Below are 14,972 nucleotides of genomic sequence, written 5' to 3'. Positions count from 1 at the left end.
TAAAAGGACAAAGCAGCCCTGAAGACACAGGGTGATGTGGCCACTACCTCCTTAGGGTCAAAGACAGATTTTCAGGGAGACCCCCTATCTTAATAAACAGCCCCTGCCTTGCCTCTGGTCAGCAATGAACAGCCTCTTTAAGGATCCAGGCTGTTCTATGACTGGTACTAAATTCATCTTTCTGTAGATAAAGCTGAACAGACATCAGTTCCAGCTGTAACAAGAACTTCACGCTAAGTCCCTGAAAGACCTGACCTCCCCAGGACAGAACAAGGACAGTATCACCTATTTTCTGTTTTACCCCTGAAAGGTCTGTTGTCAAGACATGAAGTGAAGGGCTCTCTAAAAATGTCACTAGACATCAAGCCATCTCTCCCTTCTCAAAGGACTGTGAAGACCTGGGCAGAGCAAGGTGACCTACACAGCGAAGATGCCTTCAGTTGCATGAGGTTTAGACTCCCACTGTGCACTCTTTTCCCCAGGTGTTTCCAAGCCCATTTTTCAGGATTCGAATTACACAAACACTCAGGCTTCCTCTTTCACCCTGTTGGGATTCATCAGCTGTGAAGGACTGACAGCTGGGTTTTATCTGCAGACCCAGCTTTAATCTGAGCACACAATCTCAGTCTTTCACTCCCCAGCCCGATCGATGATCACTGACCATCTCTGCAGCCTGTACAAGGTACTCATTCATACCAGGGGAATGAGTCACCCAGTGGGGAGCAGGATAGCTAAAGGCTGGTTCCAACATTCACAGGAGACTGAAAGGAGGCAAGAAAGGGTTGGCATGCCTTGACAGAACGCTGACTCTCTTTTGCTGGGACCTAGTTATGCTTAACTGCTCTGACATCATCTCTCTGCTGAGAAGGAGGCAGGAGCATGGCAGGATGCTGAGAACAACCAACGAACAGGAGAGCTTATTTATTTCTCCCTGTTCTGTGTAATGTCAGAAACATTCAGGTAGAGCTGAAGCTGTGTCACCACACAGCAGACCTTGAAAAGTTTGAGTCACAAGGCCCTTGTAAAACCTTGTCAGGGAGGTTAGTGCACCTACCACCCATGAATTCAACCTGTCTCTACTGATACACTCCACCATTATCCTTATCTCAGTCTCACTGTTCCCTGAAGGCCACCTCCAAGTATCATGTTGATATAGGGGAGCAGCAGCTTTCACTATGGACACATGCAGAGCACAGGGCTGCTCTGCCTGCTCTTCATCCATAGCTGCAGGGCTTTCTTAGAGGTCTGCTGTGGGAGGAGTAGGCCAGCTCTGGCATGGAATTGTAGGGACATGCCCTACTTGCTTCTCAAGTCAGAAATGTGTGATCACCCAAAGGCTTGTAGCAGACACATGCCCGGACCGGGTGGGCTCTGGGCAAAATTTACTCTTACCCTGGCTCTAAGCCAGAGTCAGGGCTATCTGGTGTCTCAAGATCTACAGGGTCCAAATTGCTTCCATCCAGCTTCAAGTGTTTGAATGAAGTACCAAACATTAGCATGTTTTCTCTGAATAACCCAAAAAATAGTTCAACCCACCAACGATCCAAGTAATTATCTGGAGGTATCTTTCTACTACCTGAAGAGATATATAGCAACTATACTCCTAAATCAGCAACGTCACTTCAGTGGGAGGGCTTCAAGCTGAAATGCAGCAGGAACAGGAATCATAACCCCTGTGTGTTCCCTTCTCCCTGTCCAAGGTAGCTGACTAGAAGAGGTAGTGTGAGGGGACAATCCAGAAGAAAGCCATCTTCCCTCTTTATATGCAAGGTCTTCTATTTGATGGGTCTATTTGATGAGACTCCTGTTTGCATCTTGACTGATGTATAACATAGTAGTGATCTGCTTAAAAAGAGCTGGAATGCAGCATCACAGCCAGTCAGGCCGCAGTTCCACTGCCGTGCCTGCTCATGGAGCCAGAGAAACTCCACATCTGCTGCCCAAGCCTCAGCAGAGCACTTAATTAACAAAGCAATGTCATAAAAACAGCAGTACAGCTGTGGGTGATGAGCAATGAAATACTATGAAAAGCCTTGAAGTGGGCCCATAGAACTCATAGCTACATAGAAGGCAGCAAAAAAATTCACAGCTTCCCAAGTCTTCAACAGAAAAACAAACTAAATACCAGATATGCATTTTACAAACAGCACCCAAAGCTGTCAAAAATCCATTTTTAAAAGCAAAAAGAAAGCACTGGGGAGAGCAGAGTGCCACTTATACCGCTCCCTCCCATATTTACAGGGGTCTCTTGTACAGAGAGAAATTGGGACCGACTGGCACAGACCCTGGGGTGACAGTGAAGCTGTCAGGATTACTGTCTGAGCTCAGAGCTGGCAAAGGCCCCCAGCCAGGCTCACCCAGCCCTGGCAAGTACAGCCCTATCTCAGATTACTCACAGCAACCAAAGCAGAGCACAAGCAAGAAGAGACAATAGGCCTGTCACGACCCGCCACTCTGAAAGGACCCGTGGTGTAAGGAGACAGAGTGACCTGTTGTTCCCAAGAGACAATTATTAGTTTTCTATGGCAGATGACAAAGAAAACCCCACTGGATTTTCATACTTAGCTTCTGGCTGAGGGAAAAAGACAAAGGGAGATCTCTTTGGCATCGAGAGCAAGTGAAGCAAGGCCAAAACAGTCTGCTGCAGACCAGGAGGCTAATGAACAGCATCAGCAATGCACTCACTGTGTCCCCTCTAAATTTTATTCTCCCTTCCTGGCCCTACTCTGCCTCTCACAGGGATTATCAGCCTTCACAGCAGTGGTACAAGCATAAGGCTTGCTCACAGCTTCTATTTCTGCTCCTCTATCCAAACAAAAGAGGAGAAATGAGACAGTCAGGTGAACGAGCATTTGCAAAGGAGGGAGCTGGTGAAGAGCTGCTGAAGTATCTTTTTCTGTACTTGTGAAAGCCAAGAGCCACCGATTGTTATTTCAGTCACTGCTCTCAGTACTGTAGCCCAGACACTAAAATGACTGCTGCTGCACTCCAGACTGAAGGGGATATTTGAGAGGGAGGGAGCAAAATAGAAATCTCAGGGCTGGTCAAAAACTTCAGTGTTGATGGGTGAGCAGGGAGCTCAGGAAGTAACACAGAGAAAGGTGTAAAAGAAGCAGCAGATTATCAAAACAGTATGGCTTTTTTTTTTTGTGGAATCAAAACTAAAATAAATTTTTTGCAACTAAAGAAAATATTGTAAACGTTCTTATTTTTGACAGCCAAGTGAAGAAGTGTGTTAATCTGGCTTGAACCTACTGTCATTAAAACCTAGCTTTGCTACAGGTCTCTCATATTTTCCTCTTCCTTCCCATTTTCCAAAAGAGAATACAGGATGGGCAGGAAAGAAGGAGGAGACAAAAGCCACAAGATTTTGAATAGTTTCAAATAGACATTCTTACACAAAGCACAGGTTTTACAGCTATACTTTGTACTTTTGAACCATGCAGCACATTCTTTGTGTGGATGAAAGGAAATGCTCTGCAGCAAAACCTGCCCCCTGGGACAAGGACAGCACTGCTGTCAGGAGCTGGAGGCCTCAGTGGTTTTTGGTCCAGGACAAACAAATAAGGTTGGCGCCCAACACAACCAAGCTGTTCCCCCAGACAAAACTACCAAACGAAACTTACCACTCTCAGCAAATTCCGACGCTCTTTGAAGGTGGCACAGCAACCAAGGATGCCAGTAACCATGACCACCACCCCAGCCACCACCAGAATATAAGCAGTTGCGGAATATGTGCTGGAGGAGAGCAGGCTGATGTAGTCACTCTTCTCAGCAAGGGTCCAGGTGCCCACTGCCATCACGGCCCCACCAGCCAGCTGGGAAGGGAGAGAAGCAAGCACATGAAGGGTTTCTGATGCATGAACTTCCTCACCTCCCAGAGCAACTGGACAGGGACACCAAAATGAGTCTCAGCTCCATAAGCTGAGCCAAAGATGATCTACATTAAAGGATGGTTAAACTCTAAACTTTGCAGCAAATGAACACAGAGAAGCCAACCACACTCCTAGCAGCCCCCTCTCTCTTTGCAAGCCTTGTGTTTCCAGAGGGTTTTATGCAGCTTCTAGTAAGCTCAGACAGTTTTTCTTAAACATCTGAGTTGGACACTCTAATGCTGTCCCATGCACCAAAGTAAAACACAACCCTTTGGCATCAGTAACTTTTCTGGTGGAAAGCACAACTGTAAGAAGCTCTTTTGTGGACCAGCTGCAAGAAGGTGTGTGTTATTCATGCTCTAGCTGTCCCATTTCACTGCCAGGACTCTCTCTTCCATTTTGAGAGGAGGAATGGCAAGGTAGTGGAGCCCCCAGGATTCTGGAAAAAGTAAACCAGGTGAGAAAATGAAGATTATTTTCAGGCTCCCTGTTATTTTCTGTATTTGATAACATGACCTACAAACAACCACAGACAGCATCAAACCACAACTTCTGTAGCACGGGCAGGCAATCCCAAGGGACACAACTTCAACCCACAGGACAAAAGCTGTGTCCTACTGACATCAGCACTTCTTGACAGAGACTCATCAAGGCCAAGATTTCTGTGCCCCTGACACCAAAACTGCAGTGCTGTCTCAGTGCCTCTGAAACAGTTTCTTACCCAGAAAAAGAAGTTGAAGATGAAGAGCAAGTACTTCAGACAGATGGTCCCACATGTTTCCTTCTTTTCTGTATACTCACGCATCTTTCTGGCTCAGAGGGGTCCTGTGGGGGGAAAAATTATTATTATTATTATTGTTGTTGTTATAAATAATAGTAATAAAAGAGATAAGATCTTGAGTCAGTCATTCATCACATCGCTTCTGCCAAAAGGCGATTGTTATTACTCCCCTCCTGCAAGAACTAACACCTCCAATCTTCTGCCAAAGAAAGCCATTCAACTGACTCCAGGGATGCAGGACAGTGCTTGTTTAGATAAAGAGCTCCCATGTCCATTTGGGTGACCTACAACACACAAGACCTTGTACAGTGTGAAAGGGAGGCAGACAGTACCAGCATGTGGCCTCCCTGTACTGCCTTCATCCTCCTCTTCTCTCTCCATCCTGCTGTCACTTCTGGAGAATAATTTTTCTCTAGATTGATACCTCCAGTGGAATGATCAGACCCACCACTGAGTGGTCATGCCAAAACCATGAACTGTGATCAACATTACACTGTGGAAACTTCAGTAGAGGCCACATTCACTTCTTCCTATTTGAACTGAAATAAATAAAATCCCAGACCTGTTCTCCAGAAAATCCAATCTGGCTCCTGACTACCACCTGTAACTGCTGTTCTGAAGGCGGCAACAGAAACCTCTGTCTTTGATATCTACAGAATAACCTGTCTCCAAAGAACATTATTTTCTTACTGGTATTAGTTACAACTCCCTTAAATAGATCTTTCTCTAAGTTTGGGCTATTTTTAAACTTTACAACTGTAACTGGGAACGTACGTGTTGTAAGTTCAAACGTCCTATCCTCTTTGAACCCCAGCAGTATGTTGGAGTAATTAATTCTCTTCTTCACTGCTTACTTCTCATGGCCCTTCTCACTGGCTAGCTACTTCTCAAGGCAGCTGTCTCAGCTCCTAAGAGTAAGAAACATAACTACTGGCTTCAGCTGATCTGACAGTATAAAACACCCCTGCAGATACACAACAAATGGGAGTTCGTTGTGAGTCAGTCCCAGTGTTACAGATCTGCTGCTCTTGAGCAGGTTTCTCAGAAGCAGGTCTGCAGCAAGTGCAGCTCCATGTCACTTCACTGCCTGTTGTTCAGACCTCAGAAGGTCTAAACCTCTCAAAAAAAAAATAAAAAAATTCTCACCACTGCCTGACCAGGTAGACAGGACAAAGGCACTGCCCAGACTATCACTGGTGGCATCATCTGTGTGAGGCAGGATACAGAAGTGCAACCAAATTCACACCACCTGCATTCAATTAAAAAATCATCCCTTTCCTTCCCCAGCAGCCATCAGGGAATGATGCAAAAATTGTGCACCCGTATCAGAGCAAAATGTTTCCCTAAAACAGCAATTTCCCTGGAAGCAGGCAGGCAAACAGCCCCTCCATTTTTCCAGAGGCAGCTGAGTTCACGCTTACTTAGATTACAAAACTTCTTTCCCCAAGTGATGTAAGCTCCCTCCAGGGACCCACTGCAGCTGCAACCCAGCCATGCAGTACAGACACTTATCTACACTGGTAAAACACCTGACAGCAAAGAAAGCAAGCAACCTGTATGCACAGCCAGGCTGCACATCAGGTGATTGTCAGTATTATCTCTGCCACCACACTGCTAAGCTTTGGCTTTAGAGCCAGATGAACCTAGGCTGGGAACTGCAGCTGCCCATTCTGCAGGATCATTGTATTTTATTTGCAAGAAATTATTTCCTTTTGCTGTATGCCAGCCCACTCCTAAACCTCAGCCAGGCCTCTGCTTTAGAAACTAACAAATGAAGCTAACAGGGAAGGCAAGGGTGAGAACATGCCAGCAGTCCCACCCATGCCTGTCCCCCCCATCACCATTTCACAACAAAACATTTTTCTCTAGAATAACATCTGGCAACAGCAGTTGGCAGCAGAAGGCCGTTTCACCAGCAAAGGGAGCAGCTCTGAGATGGTGGCACAGATCAAGAACAACTCTGCAGAGTTATCTTCAGAAGAGATCAGAACCTCCAGCAATGCTCAGATTAATTACCATGTTGCAGCACAAAAGGGCCCGGGGCAGTGGGAAGGAATGGATGCTGCTGGTACTGTATGTACTGAACAGACTTGCAAATTCTTGACGCCAAGACACCTCGGGAACACAACATTCATGGAAGGTGATAGATTTACAGCTCCCAGAGGCTTCATTTAGCCACAGAACAAGAATGGCAGCAGCAAGGCAGGCTCCCACAGCCACACATGCCAGCACAACCCAAAGGGTACCTCAGCCCAGACCTGAGAGATGCCCTCTAGAAGCAAGTCTTTTGCCTACCCCTTCTAACATCAGGGCTATATATAGAGGAATATGCACTGCAGGTCTGCAGAGACCAACCCTGATTCCTATCAGTGATAGCAAGGGGATGGTAACAAGGCTTACTGTCCTTGAGCTGGCTCCTTGACCCAGTTACCCTCTTGCTCCCAAGGATTTTAGAAACCTTCCTTCCTTCCTTCCCCTCAAAGTATGTCCCCCGCTAAAAAAAGCAACTACAGGTATTTCCACATATTGCCATAGAGCAGATGCTGTGCCCTAGCAAAGGACACTAATTTGTCCCTCCTTCTGATCCAAGAGTGCAGAAATCCCAGTCACAACTGCATCCTTTTCTTGGTGAGGACTGGGCAAACACACGGCTGACACTGCACCTGCACTCAGAGTCTGAAATCCCCCCAGGACTGCAGGTCCTGCTCCACCCAGGGCTGCGTACAGATCTTTCAGGCAGCTTGGCTTTGCTGCTGTCAGAGAATCTGCCTCTTTCCAGAGGGCTGGCAGAGAACAGCAGGTTTATAAAGCAGGGTGATTCACCAGGGATGGCAGGCCATGAATCAGAAAGCAATCAGGGCTGTCTCCTGAATAATCTATCCTTCCTAGCCAGGAGCAGAGCTGATGGCACTGGCTGCCTCTGCTTGCTATATGACTCACCCAGCAAGCTATTCAGGGAAACAGCTCTCTCTAGACCCTCTTTTTGGAAGCCATGTGTTTGTGCTCCTTGCCTCAGAGTGCCTGCTGCCTCCCATCACCTACCAAGACAGGCTTTAGGGAGATATTCTGGTCTTCAGAGAAAGCGAGTGAGGGCAGGAAACTACAGTGAAATATCTTTCCCAAAGAGCCCAGGCAATGGAGAGGGGAGCCACAATCTCCCTCCCAGGCTTATGGTAACTACAGGCTCTGAACCTCATGGTCCCAAAAAGCACAGAGGTGTTGATCTGCGCCACTGCACCGGAGTGAATATGGGGAGGCCTCATCCTGAATTCACTGAAGTAACCACGGTCTCTTGCCTTCAGTCACTTTGTAACAGACCCTCAGAAGTGATATGAATCACTCTTGAAACCAGACAAGAAGCAGTAACAGTAATTAACACATTCTATTTTAAAACACCGAGGCAAAGATCTACTCTGAATCACATCGGTAATTATGAATGAGCTCTCCAAAGAACAGAAAGTGGCAAGCTCTGCCACAGGGGTGTATTTACAAACACATAAAAACATATTACTTAAACATGAGCTTCATAATGGGAAGCACTTTGCTAACTGAAAAAGTGGTTAGAAGACTAAAAGCACTTACATAATGAAGTTCACTTGGTCCAGTCTGACAGACAGTAGCTTCATCAGCAAGCTAAATTTAAGCAAGCAATTGCAGTATACAAGCTGTGAAAGTGAATTCACTAGAAACAACAACAGGTTCCTGCTACGCTCACACACACTTCGATGTAAGTGATAAGGAGAAATAATCCTCTAAGGAAAACAAAATACACAAAGCTGGGAAGAAAAAATAAGGACAACTCAATGTGACAGAACCTACAGATGAAAGGGAGGGGTAATAATTGGAAGATTAATTCAAGAAACTGGGAGTTGAACAGCTTGAATCCAACTTTCCACTCTGACACATACTTTGTGCATGGACTTGGGCAAGTCCCTTAGTCTGATCTTTGCCTCTGCTCTTCCTCCCCAGTGCAGGACCTTCATCTTCCTCTAAATCCAGTGATGTTATAAGGATCTGCACGGAGAAGCCCTGCTGACAGAGGAATGCCATCTGTGAGGCATGACAGGCTCCAGGTGCCTGGCAAATTGGCAAAAGCCCTACACCAACACAATTTCACTGACTCAGAAGTGCTTTTGCCAACAGACTACTTCAGCCAGTGAACTGGCTGAAAGAAAGCAAATTCTTCTGGGCTTAGCAAAATCCATACTTATGAGAGGACTGTCTGGCAAAGCAATTTTGACAATCATTTATGAGGCTTGCTAGTTCAGATACATCAGAGATTGAGAGATGTTAGTAATGAAGTACAAGAGAATGGGGTAACACTGAAGCATCTACATGAAGAGCAAGGAGCAAAGGATGATCCACCTACATAAACATCTCAAAAAAATAAAAAAGACAAAGAGTGAGCTCATCCTGCCCTGTCTGACTGCCAGGCACAACCTCCTAGCTGGGTAGGAATATACAGTGCATGACTGCCAGGCAAGGCCGGGATCACTTCAAAAGTGAAACCATTCCATGGTCTGGTTTTCTTGGGCTCTCATCCTACTGTGATTGAACCCTTGGGACAAACTGGACAACAGGGAGCTCATCAGAAGTTGAGCAGTTTGGCTCCAGTTCTGGGTGCTGAGCACCTGGGAACACAAGCACTGCACAAACAGCTATTTCATTGTGCTGAGCCACGTAAAATTTCAGTGGCAGGCCTTGCACTGGGTGTCCCACACCACCCCTTTGTATTTTTATTTGCAGGCCCAAAGGTACATACAGGCACACACCCACGTCCCAGTGCAGAAAGCACGTGACACACACACACACTCTCCTGCTGGCTAGACATTCATTTAGTCATCCCAGACATTGCTTGGTGCATTTGCCTCAACTTGCACAGTAACAGTACTTAATTAAACAGCAAAGAAAGCCAGGTCTGCAGGCATTTTCTGCACAACCTGCCCTAAAGCAGCATCTGACAGATGGGGAAGAAACAATGCCAAAGCAAACGAAATAGCTTCCAGGCCATTAGGAGCATCATTATTTTTAAGTATTGATTTTTGAGTGATAGCAAGAAAATTGGTATCCAACACATCAGTGACATCTATTTTGCAGATAACTCGCATGCCAGAAGTTAGAGAACTTCTAACCTCCTTGCCCGTGCACACAAGAAAGACTGGCTGCAGGAAATCCCACTGCACCTATGCTGCTACAAAAGTAGCACCCCAAGGGGTGCAGCCCCCCACCAGTACAGCCCCCTAATGCACCCACTGGGTATGCTGCTGGCCTGGAGGGAAACGTTCCACTGGAGCCTGTCTGAGCTGGGCTGACAACTCTGGCAGGTATTAGCAATGTAGTTGTCCTCCCCTTGGTATGTGCAGTGCAGGTGTGGGCCAATAACTTTAATCTTCAGCAAACTGACCGAAGATCTCATTCTCCAGCAAGGTTAAAGTCCAGCCTTTGAAAGCATGAGCTCTCTTAAGTTCCCTCTCTGTAAGATGAAAACATTACCATTGCTACTTTACTTAACCCTCTGAACATCCTCAGAAAGGGCCTCCGGCAGCGTATCAACTCACCAGCCCAGAAAGCAGCTACACGTCATTTAAGCAAAGCCTTCCCAGGGCAGGAATTCTAAAGTTTGCAGGTGAAGAGCTCAAATTTATGCCATGTGGCATTATTCACCCTAAAGTGAGAGCCCTCATGGATCAACAGTCTTGACACTGACCTTTTACCACCAAAGCAGCTTACAGCACCAGTGCAAATGTTCAGTTCTCTCCAAGTGCTTTCTTCCACCTCCTCTCTTCTTGCTGGCTCTGGTCTGCTGTGGATTCAGGAAATCAAAAAGCTGGAGAAGAAAAGAAGAGAGATGCAGAGAATCATGAACTATGTCAAAGATTATTCAGGGAATCAATATTTGATTATATGCTTTGCCATCAAGTCCTTTAAATAGAGACCACGTGATTTCAGAATACACCCTGTGAATGCATTTGATTAAACTGCAAAGCATGCACTGGATAACAGCAAAGAGCCAGACTGCAGCAGTGGAGAATATGAAAATCTTCTGCTGGTAGAAAGCTGTCAGAACAGGTTTATATCTACTGCTGCATCCTGTCAAGGCTGTGTACACACAATGACAGCTCATTCTAGTGCAAAAGGCCTGAATGCAACTCCATGAGAAAACTTAGGAAGATGACCATTCTGTGCAGTGTGAAGCCCTAGCTGGTGTTAGTGCCTTGAAGTGATCACTGCTCCTACCCCTCCCATGGGAACTGCCCAGGAAGAGAAAAGTGATGGGCAGATGGTACCAGAGCTCATTGTATACATGCATCCCCTGCTCCAAGGGCCTACGGGCCCTAAAATATAGAGCACAAGGTAGAGCAGGGTCCCTGCAAAGCAAAAATGTGCTAGGAAATCAGTCTTCTTCAGCCTCTATCCCTGCCCAAGTACAATCAAGACACAGTTCCCAAGCATCATGGCAGGCTCTGCTGGAAACAGCTATCCTGAGTTCATCTATCACTGCCATTCATCCTAGAGCAAGGCCTCACCCTCACAGCGTCAATGCAGAGCATCTCCTTCAGATAAACAAGAAGCCACACAAAGGTGCCTTCAGTCTGAACAGGAGTTATTTCTCTACAACCTTACTACACTTGTCACAGAATCATGGACAGCTCGCTGTGCCACTTTCCCAGCAGACACCGGGGTGGTTGAAGTCCCGCAGCAGGACAGGAGCCTTCGAGTGTGATGCCTCCTGTGGCTGGAGGAAGAAGGCCCCACCAACAGGCTCCCCTTGTTCGGGTGGCCAGTAGTGAACACCAACCACAAGGTCTCCTTTGTTGCCTCTGTCTCTAATTCTTCCCCACAGGCTTTTGACCTGCTCACAGCTATTCCTCAGAGCCAGCTCTTCACACACTGTCCATTTCTTGGGGTACAGGGCAACCTGCTGCCTCTCCTTCCTCACAGCCTGCAGCCATCAATGGCCATACTCCAGTCATAGGATTCATCCCGCCAAGTTTCAGCAGTGGCAAGTAGATGGTAGCCTTCTAGCAGCACAGTGGCTTCCACCTCCTCCTGTTTGTTGACCATGCTGAGTGCATTGGAGCAGACACACTTTACTTGGGCTGTTGGACATGTCACCTTTTCAGAGGAACACACCTTAATTCCTTTGAGGTCTTTCACTGGTGTTTCCCTGTTCGCTCCTATTACCTCAGGAGCCCCTGGCTCCTCTCTCTAAGACTTCAAGTGTGCTCCAGTGTACCCAGCACATTGCAAACCAACAGGCTGAGGGCCCTTGCTAGCATTCCATCCTTCTAACCTTAGTGTGTCATCCCATGGCTTGTCATTTCTGTGGAGGCAGCCAGGCTGCATAAGGCTGCTGTACTGGAAAATGGCCTCTAGTATGCTCTCTTTCCCCTGCTTTTCTAAGATAGAGGGTCCCAAACTTTCTGCAGTTGTTTGTAGTGCCCCAACCTCATCCATCTCACCTTCATCCTACAGCAGGCAGGCTCCCTGCAGTCTGTTTCCATTGGCACTGCAGGTAGCAATATCATGAGGGGAAGAGAATAGCAATTATTCCTCCCTAGCCTGTCTTTTTGGATACTGAATTAATGATCCTTTGATCTACACCCTGACACTAACTAACTTCACAGCCTAAGGCTTAAGCTCTTATCTGCTGCCCATACTGAGATATGGAAGCAGTAATACTTCTTGACTTGCCTGAGTGGGATAATGGAGTTTTTGAAAACCACCTGGGAAGAGAAAGTAGGTACTTTTTATTAACAGATCAAATTTAATAATTCATAACCATTTTAACTTCCTATTATTTTCAAGGAGGGGTTCCTGCAGGCCTTCACCTAGCACAGTATGGGCTACACACCTTCATTTATAATCAGCTTGGATTACCCCTGCTGATTTTCCCCATGAAAAATGACGCCAATAAGAGACCGAAACCTGTTGATTCACATTATAAAAAAGCTTCTAGACCACAAAAACATCTCTTGAGAGAAACTGTGAAAATCTCAGCACTTGAGCCATTGAGAAGCATGCCAAACAAAGCTCCTGGAATCATTAACTAAAGATCAGACAAGGGAACTTTCCAAGGAACTGGGGAGAAGAGGGAAAGCACAGGCAGCACAGTCACCTGCAAGGCAAGCAATAGCTCTGAAGCATCCTCCTGAGGCTGAGCACAAACTCTCCTCGTGAGGCCCTTGTGCCCTACCATTTACCCATCTGCTTTACACTGCTCCCACACTCCTGGCCTTCCAGAAGGATGCAGAGCTAATCGCTTTGCTTCCTCTCTCAGCATGTTGGCACATGCTGCAAAGTCAATGTACTTGTGCCTCTAGGGCTGGAGAGAATGCAAAACACAAGTCAGACACCCAGTGAGGCAAAGCTCCTTCTAAGGAATTGTCATTTAAGCTTGTGGGGGCAGACACACAGAATGGATTTTGGTCAAAACCCCTTCTCCCTGACATCTTGACCTCTTGACTGGGAGAGCATTTTTCTGAAGAACTGAGAAAGGATGAGTCCCCATGTTGGGAGTTTTGAAGGATCTCATCTCAACACTCTCTCGGTCTAGGCAACATCTCCACAAATACACACAGTCCTGCTGTCACCCCTCGGGATCCTTGCCAAATCCCTCCTTTCTTCTACTGTGGATCAAGCTGCTGTGTTTTGAATAGACCCCTCAAGAGAGATGTAGAGACCCTTAACTCCTGCTAAATTTGATGAGAGCCAGGTATCCAGAGAGGAACTGCATGCCTAATGCACCTGCAAAGAGCTGCCTGCTCTTTGAGATAAGAGCTATCTCTCAGGATAAGAGCACTCAGCCCCTCCACTCATATTTTCAAGACTATTTATTCCCCAGGGGAGGGGCTTACTGAAGCATAAATAACAATAAGCATAAATTTCAAATTCAACAAGGATTTACATGTTCAGCACCACCCACATACCTGTGAATTAAGTGTTTTATGAGGGGGTTATCCAAACCTGGGTGAGGCAATGCCTAGCTTCGAGATCCTTGAGGATAAAAGGGACCTTGGCATAAAACCAATTTTACAACCATTAAGGAAAAAAAGGCATGAGAGAGAAAGACAAGAGTGATCAAGTGTGCCTGGGACTGCATGTGTCTGTACTCAAGCACCATTGCACTACAAAGCAAACAAAAAACTCTTCATAGGCCTTTCTGGTCCTGACAAAACCTGCAGCCAGCCGTATCCTGAGAGCAGAAAGCCCATGTTTTCTACTCCCAGAACTGGATAAGCAGGGAAGCGAACAGACCCTCCAAGCACCCAGTCCTCAGGAGGAGCTGGAAGGCAGGCCAGAGACCAGCACACACTGCACGACCAAGGGGAACTCCTTCTGCGTCAAACAACATCCTCTTGTATTTCATAAGGCCTCCTTTATCCTGAAGGATCCCAAAGCACTTTATGCTATTTATACACAGGAACCACTTCACTAGTCATTGAACTGAGGAGAGGAACAATAACCGTCTCTTTTCTCTCACTCGAAACACCAGAAATCAGAGCCTGGCTGTGTTTGCAGAGAGCTCATAGCAGTGAGGGTTTGACACAACAAGGAGCAATAGTTCAGATAGGTCAGAGTTAGCCAACAGACAAGACAAACTCTTCACTGCAGCCTGGTATTGGTATTTTAAATTCTATTTTCCCAACTCTGCTCATGGGCATTGTGGGGTTCTCTTTGTTTGGTTTTTTTCCTCTTTTTTTTTTTTTTTCTTTTTTAAGCAGGGCTTTGTGCTGGAGAACTTACCAGTAGCATTAAACCACATTTCTAAACAAAACAGTTTGTGCAGAATCAGCTTTCTGCCTGATCCCTTCCTATTCATTATCTTTCTATTCATCACATTCATTTCCAACTCAGCTCTCAGAAGTGAAGCCACTGGCTCCTCAGTGTTTTCAGGGAGTGCTCACAAAACCTCCCTTCCCTGTAGCTGTGCCAGTACTAGGACCAAGTCAACAAGCACTAAAAGTCCTGGGACGATAAAAATCCTCCCAGCCTCCGAAAAGCCTATTCAGGCAACTCCGTACACGAACTCAAAGCACTCTGCAAATAATGCAGCAATAATAACAATTTTTTCACTCTGTACAAAGAGCTGGGATTTTACACAGTGGTTTGAACTAAGGGCAAAGACTAACCAAAGAACATGTGCTGCATTTTAGCTAGTGGACAGTCACTCAAAATTTGGCTTCAGTGTCATTGCATTTTTGTTTCCTACAAATCATCTGCCAAGCTGTTCTGTCCTCTGGAAGACCAATGCAGAACACAAAGCTGTAAGATGCAAAGTTTTCAAGCTACTTGTTAGCACTGCCTTGCCTGTG

The 14,972-nt window shown here is 46.2% G+C and overlaps 1 protein-coding gene across 3 annotated transcripts in view; it reads right to left on the bottom strand.

The window, feature by feature from the left end:
- Positions 1-14,972, bottom strand: part of CD151 (CD151 molecule (Raph blood group)) — a 34,329-nt gene that overhangs the window by 9,200 nt on the left and 10,157 nt on the right. For all 3 annotated transcript variants that reach the window (XM_017812613.1, XM_017812603.1, XM_017812619.1), the window contains exons 2-4: positions 10,364-10,483; positions 4,597-4,700; positions 3,627-3,818 (exon numbers count right to left, since the gene is read on the bottom strand). In XM_017812613.1, coding sequence (XP_017668102.1) covers positions 3,627-3,818; positions 4,597-4,680 — 276 coding nt within the window. In that variant the 5' untranslated portion in view covers positions 4,681-4,700; positions 10,364-10,483. The remainder of the gene's footprint in view (positions 1-3,626; positions 3,819-4,596; positions 4,701-10,363; positions 10,484-14,972) is intronic.

Source organism: Lepidothrix coronata, unplaced genomic scaffold, assembly GCF_001604755.1.
Source record: "Lepidothrix coronata isolate B3197 unplaced genomic scaffold, Lepidothrix_coronata-1.0 Scaffold1, whole genome shotgun sequence".
NCBI classification, from domain to species: Eukaryota; Metazoa; Chordata; class Aves; order Passeriformes; family Pipridae; genus Lepidothrix; species Lepidothrix coronata.
Note: the sequence above shows the minus strand (reverse complement) of the source record. Positions and strands in the feature narration are given on the sequence as shown.